The sequence below is a fragment of the Nematolebias whitei genome, chromosome 21 (genome assembly GCF_014905685.2).
Source record: "Nematolebias whitei isolate Nwh7 chromosome 21, NemWhi1, whole genome shotgun sequence".
In the NCBI taxonomy this organism is placed as follows: domain Eukaryota; kingdom Metazoa; phylum Chordata; class Actinopteri; order Cyprinodontiformes; family Rivulidae; genus Nematolebias; species Nematolebias whitei.
The window spans coordinates 19,816,487-19,835,025 of NC_056518.1; the positions used below are offsets into that span (position 1 = coordinate 19,816,487).

Genomic DNA, 18,539 nt, shown 5'->3' on the forward strand with positions numbered 1-18,539 from the left:
GAAGCGCGCGGCAGCCTCTGTGGATGCGGTTATGAAACGCAGCTGCGCCGGGGAGCCCCAAATGAAGCGCGGCGGCTCCGACATGAACTGAGGCGGGACACAAAGCACCTCCGAGCTCTTCAGACCTCCAGACCTGCCTCCATCCGCTTCCTGCTTTTCTCTCGGACCGAGGAGAACCGACCTTTCAAGACGGAGGGGGTCGTGGAGCACCGCGGCAAAAACAGGGGCAACATGCGCGAGCGGGACTTCATGCCCAACATGGAGAGAGGCAAACCTGCCACCTACACGGGGGACAAAAAGGCCAAAATGGCTGCTAAGACGAACAAGAAGTGGGTGAGACTCGCCACTGTGTTTGCCTATGTGCTGTCGGTGTCCTTAGCAGCCATTATCCTGGCTGTTTACTACAGCCTGATCTGGAAACCCACCGGCGCATCTTCCAATTCAGCTGGGAAGCCCGTGGGGCCCGAAGGGGTCCCCCCCACCGCGAACAGCTCCACAGTCCCCTCCAACAGCTCAGTGTCAGAGTTGAACTCCACACAGAGCAGGATGCTGTCCGTGAAGGGCTGGCTGAGCTCAACCCCGCACAATCTGGCGTTTCAGTGGGACCAAGGGGTGGAGGGGGTCTCTGCGCGCGGTGCGGGCACGGAAGGTGCGCAGGAGGAAGGACTACACGCGCCTTCGTACGGTCACACGGAGAGATCGGACACGTCTCCAAGCACCACGGAGTCTCCTGTTATCCAGGAGGACGAGGAGGAGGAGGAGGAGGCTGCATCCTAAAGCCTGATCTGACCAGAGAGGAGGCTGATCCCCTGATCCTCTGACTTTAAGACTTACCCCCCCATCCCAAAATGGAGTGTTTTACATTCTCAGTACCGCAGGTCGGATAACACAAAGGTCTCTGCTTAAAAATAATAATAATTTGGGAAAAAAAAACTCCATTTGCAGAGTCCACAGGATGCTGGGGTGCACATTTTATGACCGAGGAAAGAGGAGCTATTTTCTTCAGAGATCACTGTTTTTCCTTCTCGTTTTATTTAGAACATCTGCCTTAAAATCAGTTTGTGTCTACTTTGCCTCGGACACCTTTGATAGCCTGCCTGCACATCTGGATAAAACTGGGTGAAGTCACGGGAGTTAGGGCCAAAAATAAAGGTTGCGCAAGACCTAAATATGTCTCACACATATTACGCCACTGCCATTTATTAGCCGGTTCAGATTCACACTGCTTTATTTTAACATAACGGATCAAACTCCCATTAGGGGAACCTGCATTATTAATTTATGCTCAGGTACAGTATGTGCATATAACCATGTAAATGTTACGTGTATTTGGTTATGTACATATAAGACAGGCATACATATTTTCGCCTTGATTAACTTTTAGTGGAATTAGGTGATTTTTATTCATGTATAACAGATATAACTATATCACAACAAACAAATAAACATCCTTAGAAAATAATCTTTATTTCTATGGTTTTATATATGGACATCTCTATCATCTTTGAGAGCATTCTGTTTTATTTAAAGCCATAACATAAATCTAAATAAATGATCCCTTTGTTTTAAACGTGAGATTTGATGGTGACTCAGTTCAGAGTGTTACGACGAGCGCCGACTGCTGTGAAGGTGTAGAAAGAGAGATCTCTGTTTCTGTTGGTTTAATCAGATTTCAGGAGGACCTTTGAAACTGTTGAACTAATTGAGTTCGTTAGTCTGAGGTGACTGCGCCGCAGCTCACGCTTACATTTTATACAAGCGCTTGTGAAGCGAGGAGATCAGAGCAGCCTTCCTGTTTGTTCTGTCAGCATCATGTGAGGGAGGCGCATTGATTTCAGCTCTCTGTTGTTACTGTACGAAACAGAGGAGCACATTACACAATGCTGCTATTTTCATTCAGTTCCCTCTCTCTAAAAAAAAAATGGGTTGCTTGGCTGAAAAGGTTTGTTTTATATGCTGCCAGTGAAAACCATCATTCACTCGTAAAAAATTAAATCGTTTGATTTCCGGCTGAGCAGCCGCCACCTGACTTTGATGTGACAGTGATGACATGTTGCTGTGTCAGTGTCCTAACAGGATGTTCATTCATCAGAGAAAGCAGACCACGTAACACAGCAGATACATTGCCACTGCTTTTTTTTTTTTAATATATGCTGACCTGTTGATGGAGGAGTTCATCTGTGCGGTTATTGCTGGAAGCTATAGCTCAGTCAGAACACAGCCAGTTCACCCAGGTCATTTTATTATCTGACATGAAATCAGTTCCAAAACGTGAGACTTGTTTTGTGACACACAATGGATCCCTCTTGAACATCGCATTACCTTGTGGTTGTACAACCTCAATTCCAAAAAAAGTTGGGACATTTTGTATAATGTAAATAAAAGTAGAAGGCGTTGATTTGCAAAGCTCGGGACAACAAAAACCAAAGGGATCATTAGAGCTGAGGGATCTAGAGGGCGCACAAGGCTGAGCCCTGAGGAACTCCACGCGAGGAGGAAACAGATCCTCCAAGTCTTACAGAGAAGCTCCTGTCAGACAGGTGAGACCTGAACCAGGCTAGTGCCATGCCACACTGCTCCAGCCAGGAGCTCAGGACACTGCGGTCAGCTGTATCAACGGCAGCTGTCAAGTCCAAAAGCAAAAAAGCAGCTGAGCTTCACTCCTCATCTTAAAACGTTGGAGCAGAGCTGTTTTTCAGTGTGAGCATCTCCTAACAGGCTGTAAACGTTTACGATCTAAGCAGACCAGCTGCTGGAGATTTTGGAGGGGGGGATGTTGTCCCATTTTTTGGTTTGATGTAGGATTTTCAACAGTCCTGGGTCTTCTCTGTTGACTTTTTGGTTTCATGATGCACTAAATGTTTTAAATTAAGGAGAGCTCTGGACTGTAAGCAGTTCAGCACTTGGACTCTTCTAAAAACCAATAGATGCGGTACGCAGTTTAAAATTGTTCTGCTGAAATACGCAAAGCCTTCCTTGAAGAAGATGTCTGGATGGGAACACATTTTGTTCTAAAACATGCACATAATGTTCTGCGTTCATGGTGCCATGGTTCCAGATGTGTGAGCTGCTACCATCAGGGAAGCAGGGTTCTGAACTGAGCTCAGAGAACAGGCCAGATGTTTCGCCAAAGGTTTTGCACTTTGATTTGTTTGACTGCAGAAACATTTTCCATTTGGACTCATTTAAATTTGGAACAAAGAAGACGGTATTTCTGAATAGTGTTCACATGTGGCATCTTCTTTGCATGATAGAGCTTTAACCAGCATTTGGATGGCACGGCAAAGATTAAAATGGCTGCTATTTTAAAAGCCAATCTGTGTCACTAATATTAATGAAAGTCAAACGCTCCCCATCTTTTAGTTATTTCACCAATGAATTCAGGACACATTGTCAGTGTATTTGAGCTGGAGGAATCCAATGTTGTGACATCACCGTCCCTCCTGCTTGTTTTCCACAGATAAGATCATCAGAGACATTTGAGAACCTATAATAGACATGAAGGTGGAGGTCTTTGTATGATGGTTTACAGGCTGAAGCTGATTCCATCAATTATTGCATCTAAAATGTCTGCACGATTCTAGAATTGCACACAAAAACAAAATTTTTGACGGTAAAACCGTAATCTGACTTCAGATTAGTGCAGCTGGCAGCACAGGGACACTGCGAGTCTAAACTTTGGATTTCTAGGTTGAGAGGAAGAAAAGAAGGAAGAGAGGAGGTGAAGAGAGCACACTCCTCCTGAGCAGGGCATCTGCAGAGGCGTGGTCGTTACTTATCTTGAGCCGTGACAAGGTTCGGGAAGGATGACGCACACGCTAACCTGTCGGGTTCTGTCAGGGTCACGGGGCCAAAACCAGCCAAGAACTCGCTCCCATTTAGTTTTTATCCATCAGCTGTAATGACAGCCTTTATTACCTCACGCTGCTCAAGCTGTGGCTGGTAAGAAAAAAGAAAAACTGTTACAGACCCAATCAGGAAGAAAAATTTACTTCTTTGTTTTTAGCTTAAAGCCAAACTTTAATATTTTAGAGGAAAACAAACAATTCTTTGCCGCCTGCTGAAGCTCAGATAAATAGGATTACATCATATCTGCCAAGCAAATATAAAGCTGGAGCCGGCCGACGGCTTTGTTTGAAATAAAAATGCTCCGTTTGCTGAACTTCTATAAAAGGATTTGGGTTTATGGAGAACTTATGTGAGGCTCTCGTTAGCAGACTTCTCTGGAAGCTTGAAAAAACATGATAAAATGGTATAAAATAACAGACCTCAACACTGGCTTGCTTTGAAGCTACTTTTAACTAAACACAGAGCACCTGCTTCATCATAAAATCAAGCTTCTCTTGACTGCAGCTGACATAATCCTACACTGCACTTCAATCCTCTTAAACCACCTCCACCAACACCCCCACTGCAGTGCTGTAATGTGGTCAACTCTAAAAATCATTAGCTAGCTTTGCACTAAAGTGAGCAAAGAGGCATGAGAAACCTAAGCGTTGTTTGGTTTGCGAGAATAAAATCCATACGGTTTGTGGAACAATTCAAACCGTTCAGTGCATTTCGGAGAAAAGCAAGGCCTCTGTACATTGTGTGCAGCAAACACCTGGCAGGCCCAGAAGGCTGCGGTGGAGGTCACCTTGGGAGAAGGTAATTAAAAACAGCGGCACCTGTGGGATGTCCCACCTGCTCCGAATTCAACAGCCCTGCAGAGTTCAGCTCAAATGAATCAACACGATGAAAAACTCCACGAACGGCATTTCCTGACATATTAAACGCTCCGTTCATAAACGCATGCGAAGTGAGGACACGTGATGAGAAGGTGCAACAAATTAGGGTCAGCCATCAGAATTTGAAGTACAGAAAAATATTTTTATTGTTTTCCTTCGGTTTGAACAGCAAAACGCTGCAATAACAGCTCAGACACTCATACAGTGGTAGAGGTGCAAACACTGGATGGAAGCAGACAATCACCTACGTGTTCCAAGGATGTAACACCGAGCTACGCTATGACTGCATGCTCTACGTTTTATTTCACAACACCGAATCCCACAGGGAGTTTCAAAGGCATCAGAGGTCACCTGTTTTTAAAACAGATACCAGAAATGTAGCTTCTACTTCCAGAAAATAAGGTTCACGTTCTTTTACGTCTTGTTTTTGCTTCCTGGCGGTTTGTATTTTACGTAACCTCAGCTGAAGCCGACACAAAGCTCTCCACTCATTGTTACATAACCGTTTACTACACCGCGGCTCTGATGAAAGCCACAAGGGTTTGTTTTTTTAAGGCTTCTTATCACATGAGAGCAAAAATAAAAACAGCAGACTGGCAATAAATAAAAACACATGTAACATTCTGATGTCAAATAAATACAATAAGTGATGCTGCGCCGTCAGCGCAGTACACGTAACAGATCTGATACAAACCATGACATTAAAGATCACCTTCCGTGTTTGAAGAGGTGATTAGCAAGGCACACGAGCTGCGGGTGTTTTAATTTAAAATAAACCACGACGTGTATATTTGGTGGTTATAGTACAGAACAAACAAACAAAAGAAAGAGAACTCCAACTGGTTCCCAGTGTTTCGACTGTGATCTCACTAATTTCTACAGGAACCTCATCAAGCAATTAAAATATGTTTTAATCACAAAAAATGTTTGTGATTTGAAACGGCAACTTTTGATGAGACTGAGTTTTATTGCGGTACTTTAATGAGCACATGGGTAAGAAATTAATAAAACTTTGCTCTCCAGTGAACCTGTTAATGTAGCCTTTACCTCAGCAGTTTTATGTCTTTAAACTGGTTGTTTAACTTAGAATAAAACAGAAAGTCCAACACGTTCTGCATCAACTTGTTCAAAAACAGTCTCCACCTGGTCATAACTATATACACTTACATATAAGTTGCCTTCAATGAACCTTGAGTAGAAAATTTTTACTTTGACTTCACGTTTTTTTATGCAAAGTAAGAAAATAAAAACACAAGGCTACCTCCAGGTTAGCTTGTTTTTTGCATTAAAACATATTTTTCGTCTGCTCATTTTACTCAAAAAAATAAATGAGCTAAAATGCACTTCAGGCAATGTTTCTAACTTTCATCAAATAAAGAATGAAAATTGTAAGCTGCCATATTCAGAAAGTTGGAGTTGAGAAACTTCTTTCTTTCATTTCCTTTAGAATAGATATTTAATCTAATTCATTAACCCCTCATCCGAGTCACAATTATACAGCTCTTTGAGTAAATTTAGCTTATTATGCTTTTGTTTTTCTGGGTAATAGAAACATTTATGTCAGTAGTAATGTTTGGAAACTAGAAACAGTCATTTTCTTGCACAAACCTAAACAGTGCAGGAATATTCTGTTTTGTCACTATATTTCTGTGTATAAATGCTGAGTCTGCAAATAAATATTACAGAATTTATTCACCATACATCTAAGGCAGAATCAGGCACTGGATAAACTGACTTTTGCTTATTCTCAAGGGCTAAACTCATTAGCTAGCCTCCTGATATGTACCTTAAAATCTTCATACAAATGTAAACACTCAACCTTATTGCACTCGAGCAGTGTGCCAACATCCTACAGAATGTCAGTACACCGTCCTGTTTACTTATAAAGTGCTTAGATGTGAAATAGTTTGAGCTGGGAGGATATATTCAATAACACTCTTTCTTTCTGTGAAGTTTCAGATCCAATAAGGAGGGATGCACTGCAGCAAAATTAAATTATGTTTAAAAGAGTCCAAATGCAGTGATTTTACAATCCAAAAGTGTCAGACAATCTTCCCATGCTCTCTTGCCTGCAAAAAGAGAAAGAGCATACAAAAAAATTAATGGTTACATTTGTATTTTTATCACAATTTATGTAACTAAGGCCCACCATTTCTTTATATGAATGATTCAAGTGGGCGGTTATTGTGTGTCCTGGTGGATGATGAGATGAAGAGGTGTTACTGTATCTGCACTTCATCAGACCTCAGAGGTGCCGACTATACTGACATCAAAGCTGCAGTGGAGATATTTTTCTAATTGTTCCTCATCCATCCATTTATATGTCTATTAATTCCCTCCCCCCAACTCGTCTCCGTGTTTCCGACACTGACCTTGTCATTGCTGGTGGAGAGTGTTTGGTGCGTTTCTCTGGACTCCATCCTGAGAACAGACAGGCTGGAGTCAATCAGTTCTTCTGTGGAAGAAGAGAAAAACAAGTTCCCTCACTGTAAGTAACACTGAAGGCCTAGCATCCCGCTACCTTTCATGCAAGCGTTTTGGAGTAAGATCATCTTACGTTGAGAAATGAGAGGTTCATTTGTTCTGGTGAAACGTTGAAAATAAACAAAACAGTCTGGTCCAATATCCTGTAAGATCTCCCATGATCTGTTAGCACTCAGAGTGTGTGTTGTGAATGACTCTCAGCTACCTCCACACCAAATTTAACTTCAATATCTGTAAAACTAAATATATGGTCATTTTTGTGTTGGCTGATGTTAATTAGCTGTGGTGACCATGTTGAATCAGGTTGGCTTCAAAAGCTGTACATGTGCAGCCAAATATTAAGCTTGGAAAATTTTCTTAAGTGTCTCACGAGATGTTTTGCTAACAGTTCATATAAATGGACACACTCCCAGACATGGACAAACACAGTACTGCTCGTCCTCAGCGGTGGGTAATAATTATCATGAGCTGTGCTGTACCTGTGTTTGTACTGTTGCTGCTGCCTTTGGACACAGGCTGCAAAGAGGCACTGGCTTTTTCAGCAGGAGGGGAGCTGGGAACTGTGGGAGGGCTTCTTTCTTTTTCATTGTGTTCGGTTTCAGACGCCTGCTGCTGGGCAACAGGAAGAGCAGGACGACTTCCTCCTTTGCCCTGAGATTCATCCTGCTTTGTAGCAGGAAGCTGTGGCCTCTCTACTTCACGCTTGTTTTTTTTTGGTGAGGAAACTTTCAAAGAGCCTTTGGATTCTGCACCAGCAGACTCTTGAGAAGTTTGCTCAGCTGGAGCATTCTGGACGAGTTCCTCTGAGAAACGTACTTTCTTCTCCGACCCTCGAGGCGACGAGGCCTGTGCTTTCTTCTGAGGGACGATGACTTCTTTGAGGTCCCTCACCTCTTCAGGTGCACACAAAGAATCCAGCTTTGCTATAGACTCCTGATCTTTAAGATCTTCTTTGTTAGAATCTGTCAGGGCATCGAGTTCCTCAAGAAACTCTTCTAGTGTTGTATCAGAAGCCTGTGAGATGAGATCAGAAAACAATAGCTATTATTTATCATTCAACGTCAGTTTTTAATCTGCGCAGGTAATATTTATTCATACACAAGTTTCACCTCTCACCTGTCGGTTCTCTCCATCATCATCTGACTGCCATCTAAAAAAAATTACATTAAAACTTAATCAGTAATAAAATTCTGGGAATTTTCAAAGTTAGAAACTTTCCATGGGAACTAACGGGAAATTAAGGGATTAGACCTGTAAGTTAAAATATTGACGTTATGCTATTTTATATATAGTTATTTATAGTTCGAGAAAATATATTTTAGCACAATCTTGACTGAAACAACCAGATTTAATTACTGGACCATAAAATGAGTGACACCGCACCCTAAAAAAGTCCAAACTATGTCACGTTACATGTAAACGGTAACAAAAAAGTTTTGTTCAGAGTTGTAAATAGTTTTGTTGTGAAATAACCATTTACTGAAACTTGCTTTGTTTTTTATGTAGATAAAATTACAAAAAAAAAAAGCCAAGACAACAATCAAATAAGATGTAAACAGTTTTGTTAAGAGGTGTCTGTATAAATTTGACAGTTTCTTTATATAAATTCAGACATTTTAATAATTTTGTAGTTGTATGCACATACTATTTGTTTGTTTTTAAGTGAATACAATGGCAAAAAACATATAACAAGAATATTTTTGGTCAGAGCTGTGTTCATTATTTTATAAAAGGATTACAGCATCAAAAGAGAACTGTGGAAATATATAAACTGTATTGTTCTGTAAAAATTGCGTAACAATGCAGTGATGTCATCATATGCAAATTAGGTCTTTACTTTTATTTACTTTTATAAGTTTTGGGTCAAACTCATCATTTGCCAATGACAAAATGAAATGTTTTGGTTTTGTTTGCATGACATGACATAGTTTGTTCAAATTATTCCCATTTTCCAGTTGATTTCCATCATTTCCATGAACAGTTTCCAGTATGAAATATTTCCTAAAATCCCCTGCTTAACCTCCCATGAAAACATTTGGAAAGTTTTTGAAAATTTAACATAATTTTTTACCCCTTTCCACTACTTAATTCAGATGTCTGAGTTGTAGTAGGTCATTAGTGTTATTAATATTTATAGTTTGTAGATAAATGTTCACAAATGACTCCAGAGTTTGAACACCGAGCTTCATTACTCTGAGAAATTCAAGTTTGTAGTTCAATTTTATATTTGTACTGAAGACATTTTGAGTGAATACTAAATATTTTTATTTGCTAAAAATCACAGACAACAAAAACAATAAAAATATCTGAAGTTAAAAGTGAGAATTCTGATCCTGCCTTTCTATTCAAAGCAGCTTATACAATAAACAATACACAATAAAGATCTATTTTTATTTCCTTTAAAACAATGTTTTGGACTCTGAAAATAAAGTTGTAGATTTTCAGTCCAGAAAACCGAATATCAAAATATGTTGAGCTAAAGTACTTTTTGATTTCAGAGTCAGAGTCAGAGTTTATTTATTGTCATTCGCACCTCATGTGGTACATGTGGTGGAGCGAAATTATGTACACAAGGTCCCAGTTACATCCAACAATAAAATGTATAAGAAAAACAGTAATAACATCTAAGATATGAACTAAGAAAAACATCAACTAAATATACACTAAGCACTCATAACATAAAAACATTGAACATCAGCACAAACATGAACATGAGTCTGTGAGCAGATGTGCACGCATAAACACATCAACATTGAAACAGATCAGCAGCAACATGAAACAGATCAGCAGCAACATGATATGGTTTTTCACAGTGATTATTCTAGTTAGAGATTCATGAGTCTAACAGCCTCAGGGTAGAAGCTGTTCCTCAGTCTAGTGGTTCTACACTTAATGCTCCTTAACCTCCTTCCTGAGGGGAGTGGGGCAAAAAGTGTGTGTGCTGGGTGAGTGGGGTCCTTCATGATGCAGGTGGCCCTCTTCCTGCATCTGGAGGTGTAGATGTCTGTGATGGTGGGGAGGCTGATTCCGACAGATTTCTGTGCAGCCTTCACCACTCTCTGCAAAGCTTTTCTTTCTGCAGCTGTGCAGCCTCCATGCCACACATTGATGCTCGAGCACAGGATGCTCTCCACTGCACACCTGTAGAAGGAGGTGAGGACTGAGCTTCCCAGACCAGCTCGCCTCAGCCGTCTGAGGAAGTAGAGTCTCTGATGAGCTTTCTTGATCAGGCTGGTGGTGTTGTTGCTCCAGCTGAGGTTGTCATTCATGTGTACACCCAAGTACTTGTAGCTGGAGACCACTTCCACCGCAGATCCTCTTATGTTCAGGGGGGTGTAGATGTGTTTGTTCCTTCTGAAGTCCACAATCATCTCCTTTGTCTTCTTCACATTGATGTGAAGGTTATTCTCTTTGCACCAGCTCTCCAGGTGTTCCACCTCTTGCCTGTAGCTGGACTCATCATTGTTTGTGATGCATCCCACCACCGCTGTATCATCTGCAAACTTTACAATGTGACAGCCTGGATGGGTAGCTGCACAATCATATGTGAGCAGAGCATACGTGATTTGCTCCCAGACGTACAAATGCTCGCAGCCACGGAAAGTGATAGTGAGACCACTGGGACCAATTTGGACATCCGTTTCCGTCTCGGATAAAAGTGAAGGAGGAGCTGTGATTAGAGGTATCGACTCAAACTCTCCCAGCCACAGCTGCCACAGGTCTAAGCTCCACAAGTAAACCTGTAGCTAAGTGTTAGCAGCACATCTGGACCCCTTAAAGACACACCTCGTTTATTTGACCCCCATGGTGCTTCTGCTCTTGAAGACAGAAATTCATCAGCAACACGAGCAGAACATCTTGCTTCACTTCCAGCTCTGATGTTTTGTGGACTGTTTAAATTATTTTTCACCAGAACCTGGACACAATATTCACTTGACCACACTGGAGAAGCTGACTGCGTCACAACACAGCAAGGCCTTTCACGGTTATTTAATCAGCTGCTGCAACTTCTAAATCAAGCCTCATGACAGGCAGGGAAATTTGTACACAAGGGCCACAGTTCAGGAAAACAGCATGGCCTTCCCACATCCCCGTTTCATTAGTCATGGTTATTTCTCTCATGACAATTAACTGATGCAGCAAGAGACATCCCAACGGGTACAAAAAGCATAAAATGTTGATTATGTTTGGCAGTTACTGACCTCCTGGCCCTCCCAGTCAAACGATCCTTGCCTTTTGCTTTACTGCTCATCACAAGCACATTTTTAGCTGCCTTGTCTTTGCCTCTCTTCCAATGACCTGAAACAAAAAGTTATTTTCATTTTTTTAGGCTTTTTCTTAAGAATTGCACCATTTGATAAATTTTGTATAGCATACCTCTGGAGTCGCCGCCCGCCTTTTGTTGCCCTCTTCTTGCATTTCGACCTCCTAAAACAATATAAAAGCATGTTTGCAAGTAAAAGATCTTCCTCATCATGTTAGGTCAGCATCAGTGTTTTACCTCTGCTTGAAGGCCCCCAGTCTCTGTCAGGAAGGCATTTGTCTGAAAACCTGAAGGAAAGAAAAACAAACAGAAGCAAAAAAAGCGGGTAAGTTTCCAAATTCATTCATCATATCCAGCTCATCTTTAGCCCAAAATCAGACTTCTCTCATATTTCAGTCAGGACATTTTTTAAAAAGCCTACACAATGAAATCTACAGAAACCACTTAGACACACCCATATACTGTATTTCACATCCAGAGACCATCAAACTTGCTGAACAAAACATACATTTTTGCCTGTGTTCTAGATCTGAGCTGTTGTTTAAGCTTTGCCAAATAAGGCAAACTATTCCGTCCCTAATCCCTTTGGCTAAGAATAGCAGGCCCTCCCTTGTTTCTTTACATTTTGAGGCTTCCTAAAACAGCACAATATGTGACCTTTTGTGCTATATCACCTCAGTTAGTTTGAATAAAACAAAACATTTCAGATTGATAGGTTGTATTTTTAATCCCAGACAGTTTGGGGTGCTGTTGTGTGACTTCACCAAGTGATGGGACATTACTGCTTAAAACAAGACTATATGTTGGCAGCAAAACATTTATACGGTGATGAATGGAAGAAAATACTTGACTGATTGTGTCAGAGCTACTTTCATGGCTTTTTTTATATTGTTATAAAAAAGAACATGCAGCTCATCTAATAGATTATTCATCTGAATAATGTAATCAAAAGAATGAAGGCTGTTCTTTGTTTTTCCTCTCAGCTGCACTGAAAGTTACTCTGAACTTCTGCCAAAATATCTAAAAATAGAAGAAAAAAAAACATTAAAATAAACTCCTGATTATGAAGCAAACGCTTGCCAGTGGACTGAATACAAACCAACAAAATTCCCCAAAAAATTGTCTTTAGGGAAGAAAATGTGATTTTTTATTTTTTATTTTAAGTGAGCAGAGCCTCTTCCATGTCTGATAAATATAAATCAGGACAAAGTTAGATTAGCTGAGTATAAAGATGTGAATCTTAAGAAATATGTTGACTAAAGTCAAAATGCCACTTTGAGGCAGTGAGATATTGTCAAACAAGCAAGTTATGGTTAAGATGAATGTCCGTTTGGACTCAAATCTATTAAAACTTCTTCTGATTCTAGTTGTGTGACTTAAGACCTGTTTATTTTTTTATATTTTTCAAGCGACAGTAAACTGTCTTAGCAAATAATTTCATTCGGCTCTGAGGATCTGAGTCTATTAGGACACCCAGATTTTATACTTGCTTTGTATTTTTCCTCAAAACAGACTGAAGCAGATCATATTGCCCCCACCGTCAATCGCCCCACTCTGGGCCCATGAGCAAGGCCCTTAACCCCACCATGTGCTCCCTAAACAGGTCTCTCTTGAAAATGAGTTCTCGTGGCTCAATGAGACTAACCTGGATAAAGAAAGGCTAAATGAAAAAAAAAAAAAAAAAATACTGTATTTGTTATTGTTCGTCCTAAACTTCAAAGATGTGAATTTAAGTTTGTCTTTGCTGAGTTGACTGATAAGCTACGACTTCCAATTGTTTTGTCATCCAAAGAGCATTATCAGCGTTTGTAAGGGAATATGTGTGTTATCCTTGTAATTTAAATTTTGCTGTTTTTTTTTTTTTCATAACTGGGAACAGAAAAGTTCCCAGGATAGGAAGTTATTTAATTCCCGCTCAGACAAGCCTCACCATGATGTTGTTTTTCTTCAAGTTGCTCCCTTCTTCAGGGGTCACCACAGTGAGTGAACTTCACACAAAGGATTTGTATTACGCCGGATACCCTTCCTGATACAACCTGTGCTCAAACCTGCAGCCTCAGGAATATGTGACCGTAGTACTGACCACTGAGCTACAGCAGCACTCTAGACAAGTCTCACCATAAATACTCAGGGTCAGGAAAAATGCAGCATTAATCTCAAATAATCAATTCTTCTTTCTCTAGAAGAAGATTTTTTTTTTTAATTCTGAAAGTAAATCTTAAAGTAAACTTCCAGGAGATAAAAAACAGACCGTCGTTATAGATCTGTGGCTGAAATACAAATCAAGTATTCCAGAGGCGAAAAATATATTAGCTGTACGAACTGTAAAACTGAGAGATATTATATTGACTTCTAAATATTTATATTTAGAAATATATGAGAGAAGAGATTACCAAAATGAAGGAAATATGAAGCTAAGCAACTTGAAATGATGACGACTTTTGTAGGTAAAACAATGAAGAAGCGCCTTTTTCTTTTTACGAACAAAGAGGACTAGTGAAGACAAACTCTGATATGTTGAAATATATTCAACCTTTTCTGAATAGTTTCAAATATTACACAAAGAGAGACAATCAAACACCCAATTAAAAAGTCAGACGAAATTTCTTAAATAATTGGTGATAAAATGTCTTGGGAAGGCCAAACGGTCTTACATGTTCTCAGTTTTGTCCACGTCCCACGCCCGTCTCCACTGACCCGTAGCGTTTTTATGGCGCGCCACCCTCTCCCTGTCGATCTGTTCACGCTCCTTCTTCCACCGCTGATACTCCTCCTGCTCCTCCCGTGATGTTGGGATGTTGAGGTCTGTGCTGGCGTGCAAGATCTCAGACTCCTACTTAGACAAAAAAAAAAAACACTTTGTTGCATTTTCATGCTCTAAAAAATGTGGAGACTTATTCAATACAGACACGCTCCTTTCAGTTTATAAAACATATTAGAAAAACAAGCTGAAGGTCACATTAAGCTCCCTGAGTAAACAAATAAACAAGACAAGAACACAAGCGCGTCTTTTATTTTAATTTAAATGTCAGCCTCCCCATAAATACTCAGGGTCAGTAAAGATTTAATAGAATGTGGTCCTCTATCTCTGGGGCATGACTGCTTTCTATTTCTACAAGTAAATCGTATGCAGACTCTTTAATATGCACAAAAGGGACGCAGGCTGTGCGGTGATGTTAGAAAGCCTCAGAGCAAACCAGGATGAAAACAGCACTCTGCTCTGACAGAAACCCCATAAAACACCAGCAGATTGATAGAAGGAGGCGGAGAACGCTGTTGGGCAAAGGCGGTCTTTTCGGGAACAAGAAAACAAATTAAAATCTACATAATGTCCTCACTTTACCTCAGCTTCATCATTGAAAGCCGTGAATAAAAAGAAAACGTGCTGGTAAGGATGGGTGATATTTTCCAGTCAGGTTTGGACCAATCACAGTGAAGTAAACATGTTGGCCTTTCTGCGTGCAGTTATTTGAGAACAGAGCGTCTGAGCTCATCCTTTTGTTTATTCTTTTTTTGCTCTCCACCTCCCTTATCTGTGGTCCTCAGGGGATCTCCAGGGCCACACGGGAGGTCAGTGCCACATGTTCCAACAGGCCAACTCAGGCTGCTAATTAAAACTTCTCGGTCGCTTGGAAAGTGTCAGGGACGGAGGCAAGTAGGTACAGACGAATGGTGGATGATCCACATCTGCTCAGTGCTAAAAAATGATCAACTGTGTGAACTAAAACTGTAAATAAAGCCAGAGATCTTCTGGTTTTATCACTCACAAAATGTCTCAAATAAAAAGTAAATAAAAATCCCTGAGTCTGGACTGATGAAGTCTGGGTAAACATGAGCAGAATTACCTTCTCATGTGGCATATTAATGTATTGCACGCCTGATCTGTGAGACAGCTCTGAGCTACTCCACTGACAGCAGCACACGAGCCGGCAGACGTGGGGAAAACAGCTAGAAAAGAGGAGCGTGCACGACAACGTGTTGTGGCTCTGATGAGAGAAGTGTGCAAATGCATCTGCATTTCAGCGTGCTTGCACGGTCACGTGGGTTTTCTTAAATCTGAGATGCTGTTTATAAATAAAGTAACAATATGTTCAGATTCTGATGTTGGTCTGAGTCTCCTCTATGTTACCTGGGATTTGGGATGCTCGTCAGTGTGCCTGTCTCCTTGTTCCTGAATGCAGAGCTAAAAACAAAGAAAAAGATGACACAGCAATTTGTTGTTAAACATGGTAGTAAAGAATCACTTTGAGAATAAGCAGCAGAGAAATCATGGGAGGGCAGTTATCTACTTAGGGAGATAAATTACCCTACACTGCCCTCAAGTGCTTTAAAGGTGTAACAGCTTGACAAGGTTCAACAAAAGCGTCACCAAAACAGCTTAATGTTGCAGGAAGCTGATCTTGGAATATATCTTCTGATTTGTAAAATGAAATGCATCTTTTGCAGGAGGAAATTTAGATGTTTGGGTTTTTTTTGGTAACAAGAGCAAATTAGTGAGTCATGTCAAAAAACTGTGGACACATTGTAGGTACAAGCAAATCAGAGTCAGAGAGATTTATTTGTCATTTGCATCTCATGTGGTACATGTGGTGGAACAAGATTATGTACACAGGGTCCCAGTTACATCCAACAGTAAAATGTAAAAGAAAAACATTAATAAGATCTAAGAGATGAACTAAGTAAAACATCAGCTAAATAATACACTAAGTACTAATAGCATAAAAACATAACGTCGAACAGCAGCACAAACATGAGTCTGTGTGAGCAGATGAGCACGTATAAACACAGCAACATGAAACAGATCAGCAGCAACATGAAACAGATCAGCAGCAACATGATGTGATTTTTCACAATGATTATTCTGGTTAGAGATTCATGAGTCTAACAGCCTCAGGGTAGAAGCTGTTCCTCAGTCTAGTGGTTCTACACTTAATGCTCCTTAACCTCCTGCCTGAGGGGAGCAGGGCAAAACATGTGTGTGCTGGGTGAGTGGGGTCCTTCATGATGCAGGTGGCTCTCTTCCTGAGGTGTAGATGTCTGTGATGGTGGGGAGCCTGATTCCGACAGACTTCTGTGCAGCCTTCACCACTCTCTGCAAAGCTTTTCTTTCTGCAGCTGTGCAGCCTCCATGCCACACGTTGATGCTGGAGCACAGGATGCTCTCCACTGCACACCTGTAGAAGGAGGTGAGGACTGAGCTTCACAGACCAGCTCGTCTCAGCCGCCTGAGGAAGTAGTCTCTGATGAGCTTTCTTGATCAGGCTGGTGGTGTTGTTGCTCCAGCTGAGGTCGTCATTCAGGTGCACACCCAAGTACTTGTAGCTGGAGACCACTTCCACCGCAGATCCTCTTATGTTCAGGGGGGTGTAGGTGTGTTTGTTCTTCTGAAGGCCACAATCATCTCCTTTGTCTTCTTCACATTGATGTGAAGGTTATTCTCTTTGCACCAGCTCTCCAGGTGTTCCACCTCTTGCCTGTAGATGGACTCATCATTGTTTGTGATGCATCCCACCTCTGTTGTATCATCTACAAACTTTACAATGTGACAGCCTGGATGGGTAGGTGTGCAGTCATACGTGAGCAGAGTGAACAGGAGAGGACTCAGCACACATCCCTGAGGAGAGCCAGTGCTGAAGGTTATGGTAGAGGAAGAGAAGTTGTGGATCCGCACTGACTGTGGTCTGTTTGTTAAGAAGTCTAGTACCCAGTTGCAAATGGAGGGGCTTAGTCCTAGTGTGAATAGTTTGTCCATCAGGGTTTGGGGGATCGTGGTGTTGAAGGCAGATGTGAAGTCCACAAAGAGCATACAGATGTAAGATACACCCATATACTCACTCACACATCCAGATGAACTCTGGTTACCTTTATTCCTCTGTTCGTCTATCCTCAACCCTCCTTCCTTCCATTTGTCCCTAACACTTTCCTGGCACCGTGCCAGCTTCATCTCTTTGGCAGCATAATGAGCCTTTTCAGAGTGAGAAGGCAGTTGAATGTTAATTAGATCAAATCAGCCCTTTCACAGTGCTGGGAAATGGGAAACAGACATGTCAGACCACTTGAAGTTTCAGAGAGGAGAAACAGACTGGAAATAGACAGAAGGTTGGTAGAAGTCCCCCCCCCCCACCCTTCTCCTCCAGTGCTCCTTTTGTTCCTCCCTTCTTTCACACATCTTCTTTCGCTCCTGTCATGGAGACTTTTTAGGCACTAAATCAGAATGTGACACACCCAGCAGACTCATGAGTTATTTCTAGGGAGTTGTTCCTTAAAGAAAATATTTTAGAGGTGGAGAAAAGTCCAATAAAAGTGAACTAAGTTAAACTCTTGTGCTGAATCATTGCGCAGCATTCTTCTCGCTCTTGTCCAGTGAAAAGATACAGATAATGTAAACACTGACCATGTAGAAACAAGGTTTCTGGAGCTGCCAAATGACTAGTCCTGGCTACTGTTCAAGTGCTGATTCAGTGCATGTGATAAATAAATGGGGAAAGACGGCTAGAAATAACAGTGTTCAACTAGAGTAAGTGCACAATAACCCAGAAGTTCCAGAGCTCAGTTTCAGCCAGTCAGAACGTTATACACACATTTAGAAAGAAACCTTAACATCGATGGGCTCTAAACCTGAGTGTGTGTGTTTTATAGTAGAAGATCATCTGCCAGCTTCCTCTGATTTTGCAGTTTATGGATTGAGCAGCTTGTGTTAGTGCCACTAAAAGTGTGAGTGTTTGCTTCAGGCTTCAGACTGAGGCCGAGCAGCTGTTCAGGAGTTTGTGCATACTTTACACGGGGCGTGGGGGGCAGTGGGGTTGTCTGAGTTCAGTGACAGGGTGACATTTTACAGCCCAGCTGGTGGTACTTTATCTGAAAATGTCTGTTAATTATGACATCCAAGTAAAACTGTAGTGTTTGTACATATTTGAGTTTTTATCAGATTTTACAGCTTATTTCTATTAAATGCCTAAAGTGCAGAGAGAGAGGATTAAAACAAAACAAACAAACAAAAAAAAAAATATATATACAAAGTATATATATATATATATATATATATATATATATATATATATATA

At 41.0% G+C, this 18,539-nt stretch overlaps 2 protein-coding genes across 2 annotated transcripts; one reads left to right on the top strand and one right to left on the bottom strand.

Moving 5' to 3' along the window:
• Positions 1 to 23: 23 nt before the first annotated feature.
• Positions 24 to 1,485, top strand: LOC119427888. Its single transcript, XM_037695549.1, has one exon. It carries the CDS (start codon positions 232 to 234, stop codon positions 775 to 777), a length of 546 nt encoding a protein of 181 aa, XP_037551477.1. The 5' UTR covers positions 24 to 231; the 3' UTR covers positions 778 to 1,485.
• A 5,284-nt stretch (positions 1,486 to 6,769) lies between these two features.
• Positions 6,770 to 17,419, bottom strand: LOC119427736 (coiled-coil domain-containing protein 9B). Its single transcript, XM_037695375.1, has 10 exons — positions 17,315 to 17,419; positions 15,605 to 15,658; positions 14,130 to 14,308; positions 11,713 to 11,762; positions 11,589 to 11,639; positions 11,414 to 11,510; positions 8,328 to 8,361; positions 7,691 to 8,225; positions 7,100 to 7,209; positions 6,770 to 6,796 (listed from the first exon to the last, which is right to left on the bottom strand). The coding sequence occupies exons 1-10, from the start codon at positions 17,417 to 17,419 to the stop codon at positions 6,770 to 6,772; spliced, it is 1,242 nt and encodes a 413-aa protein (XP_037551303.1).
• Between the last annotated feature and the right edge of the window lie 1,120 nt (positions 17,420 to 18,539).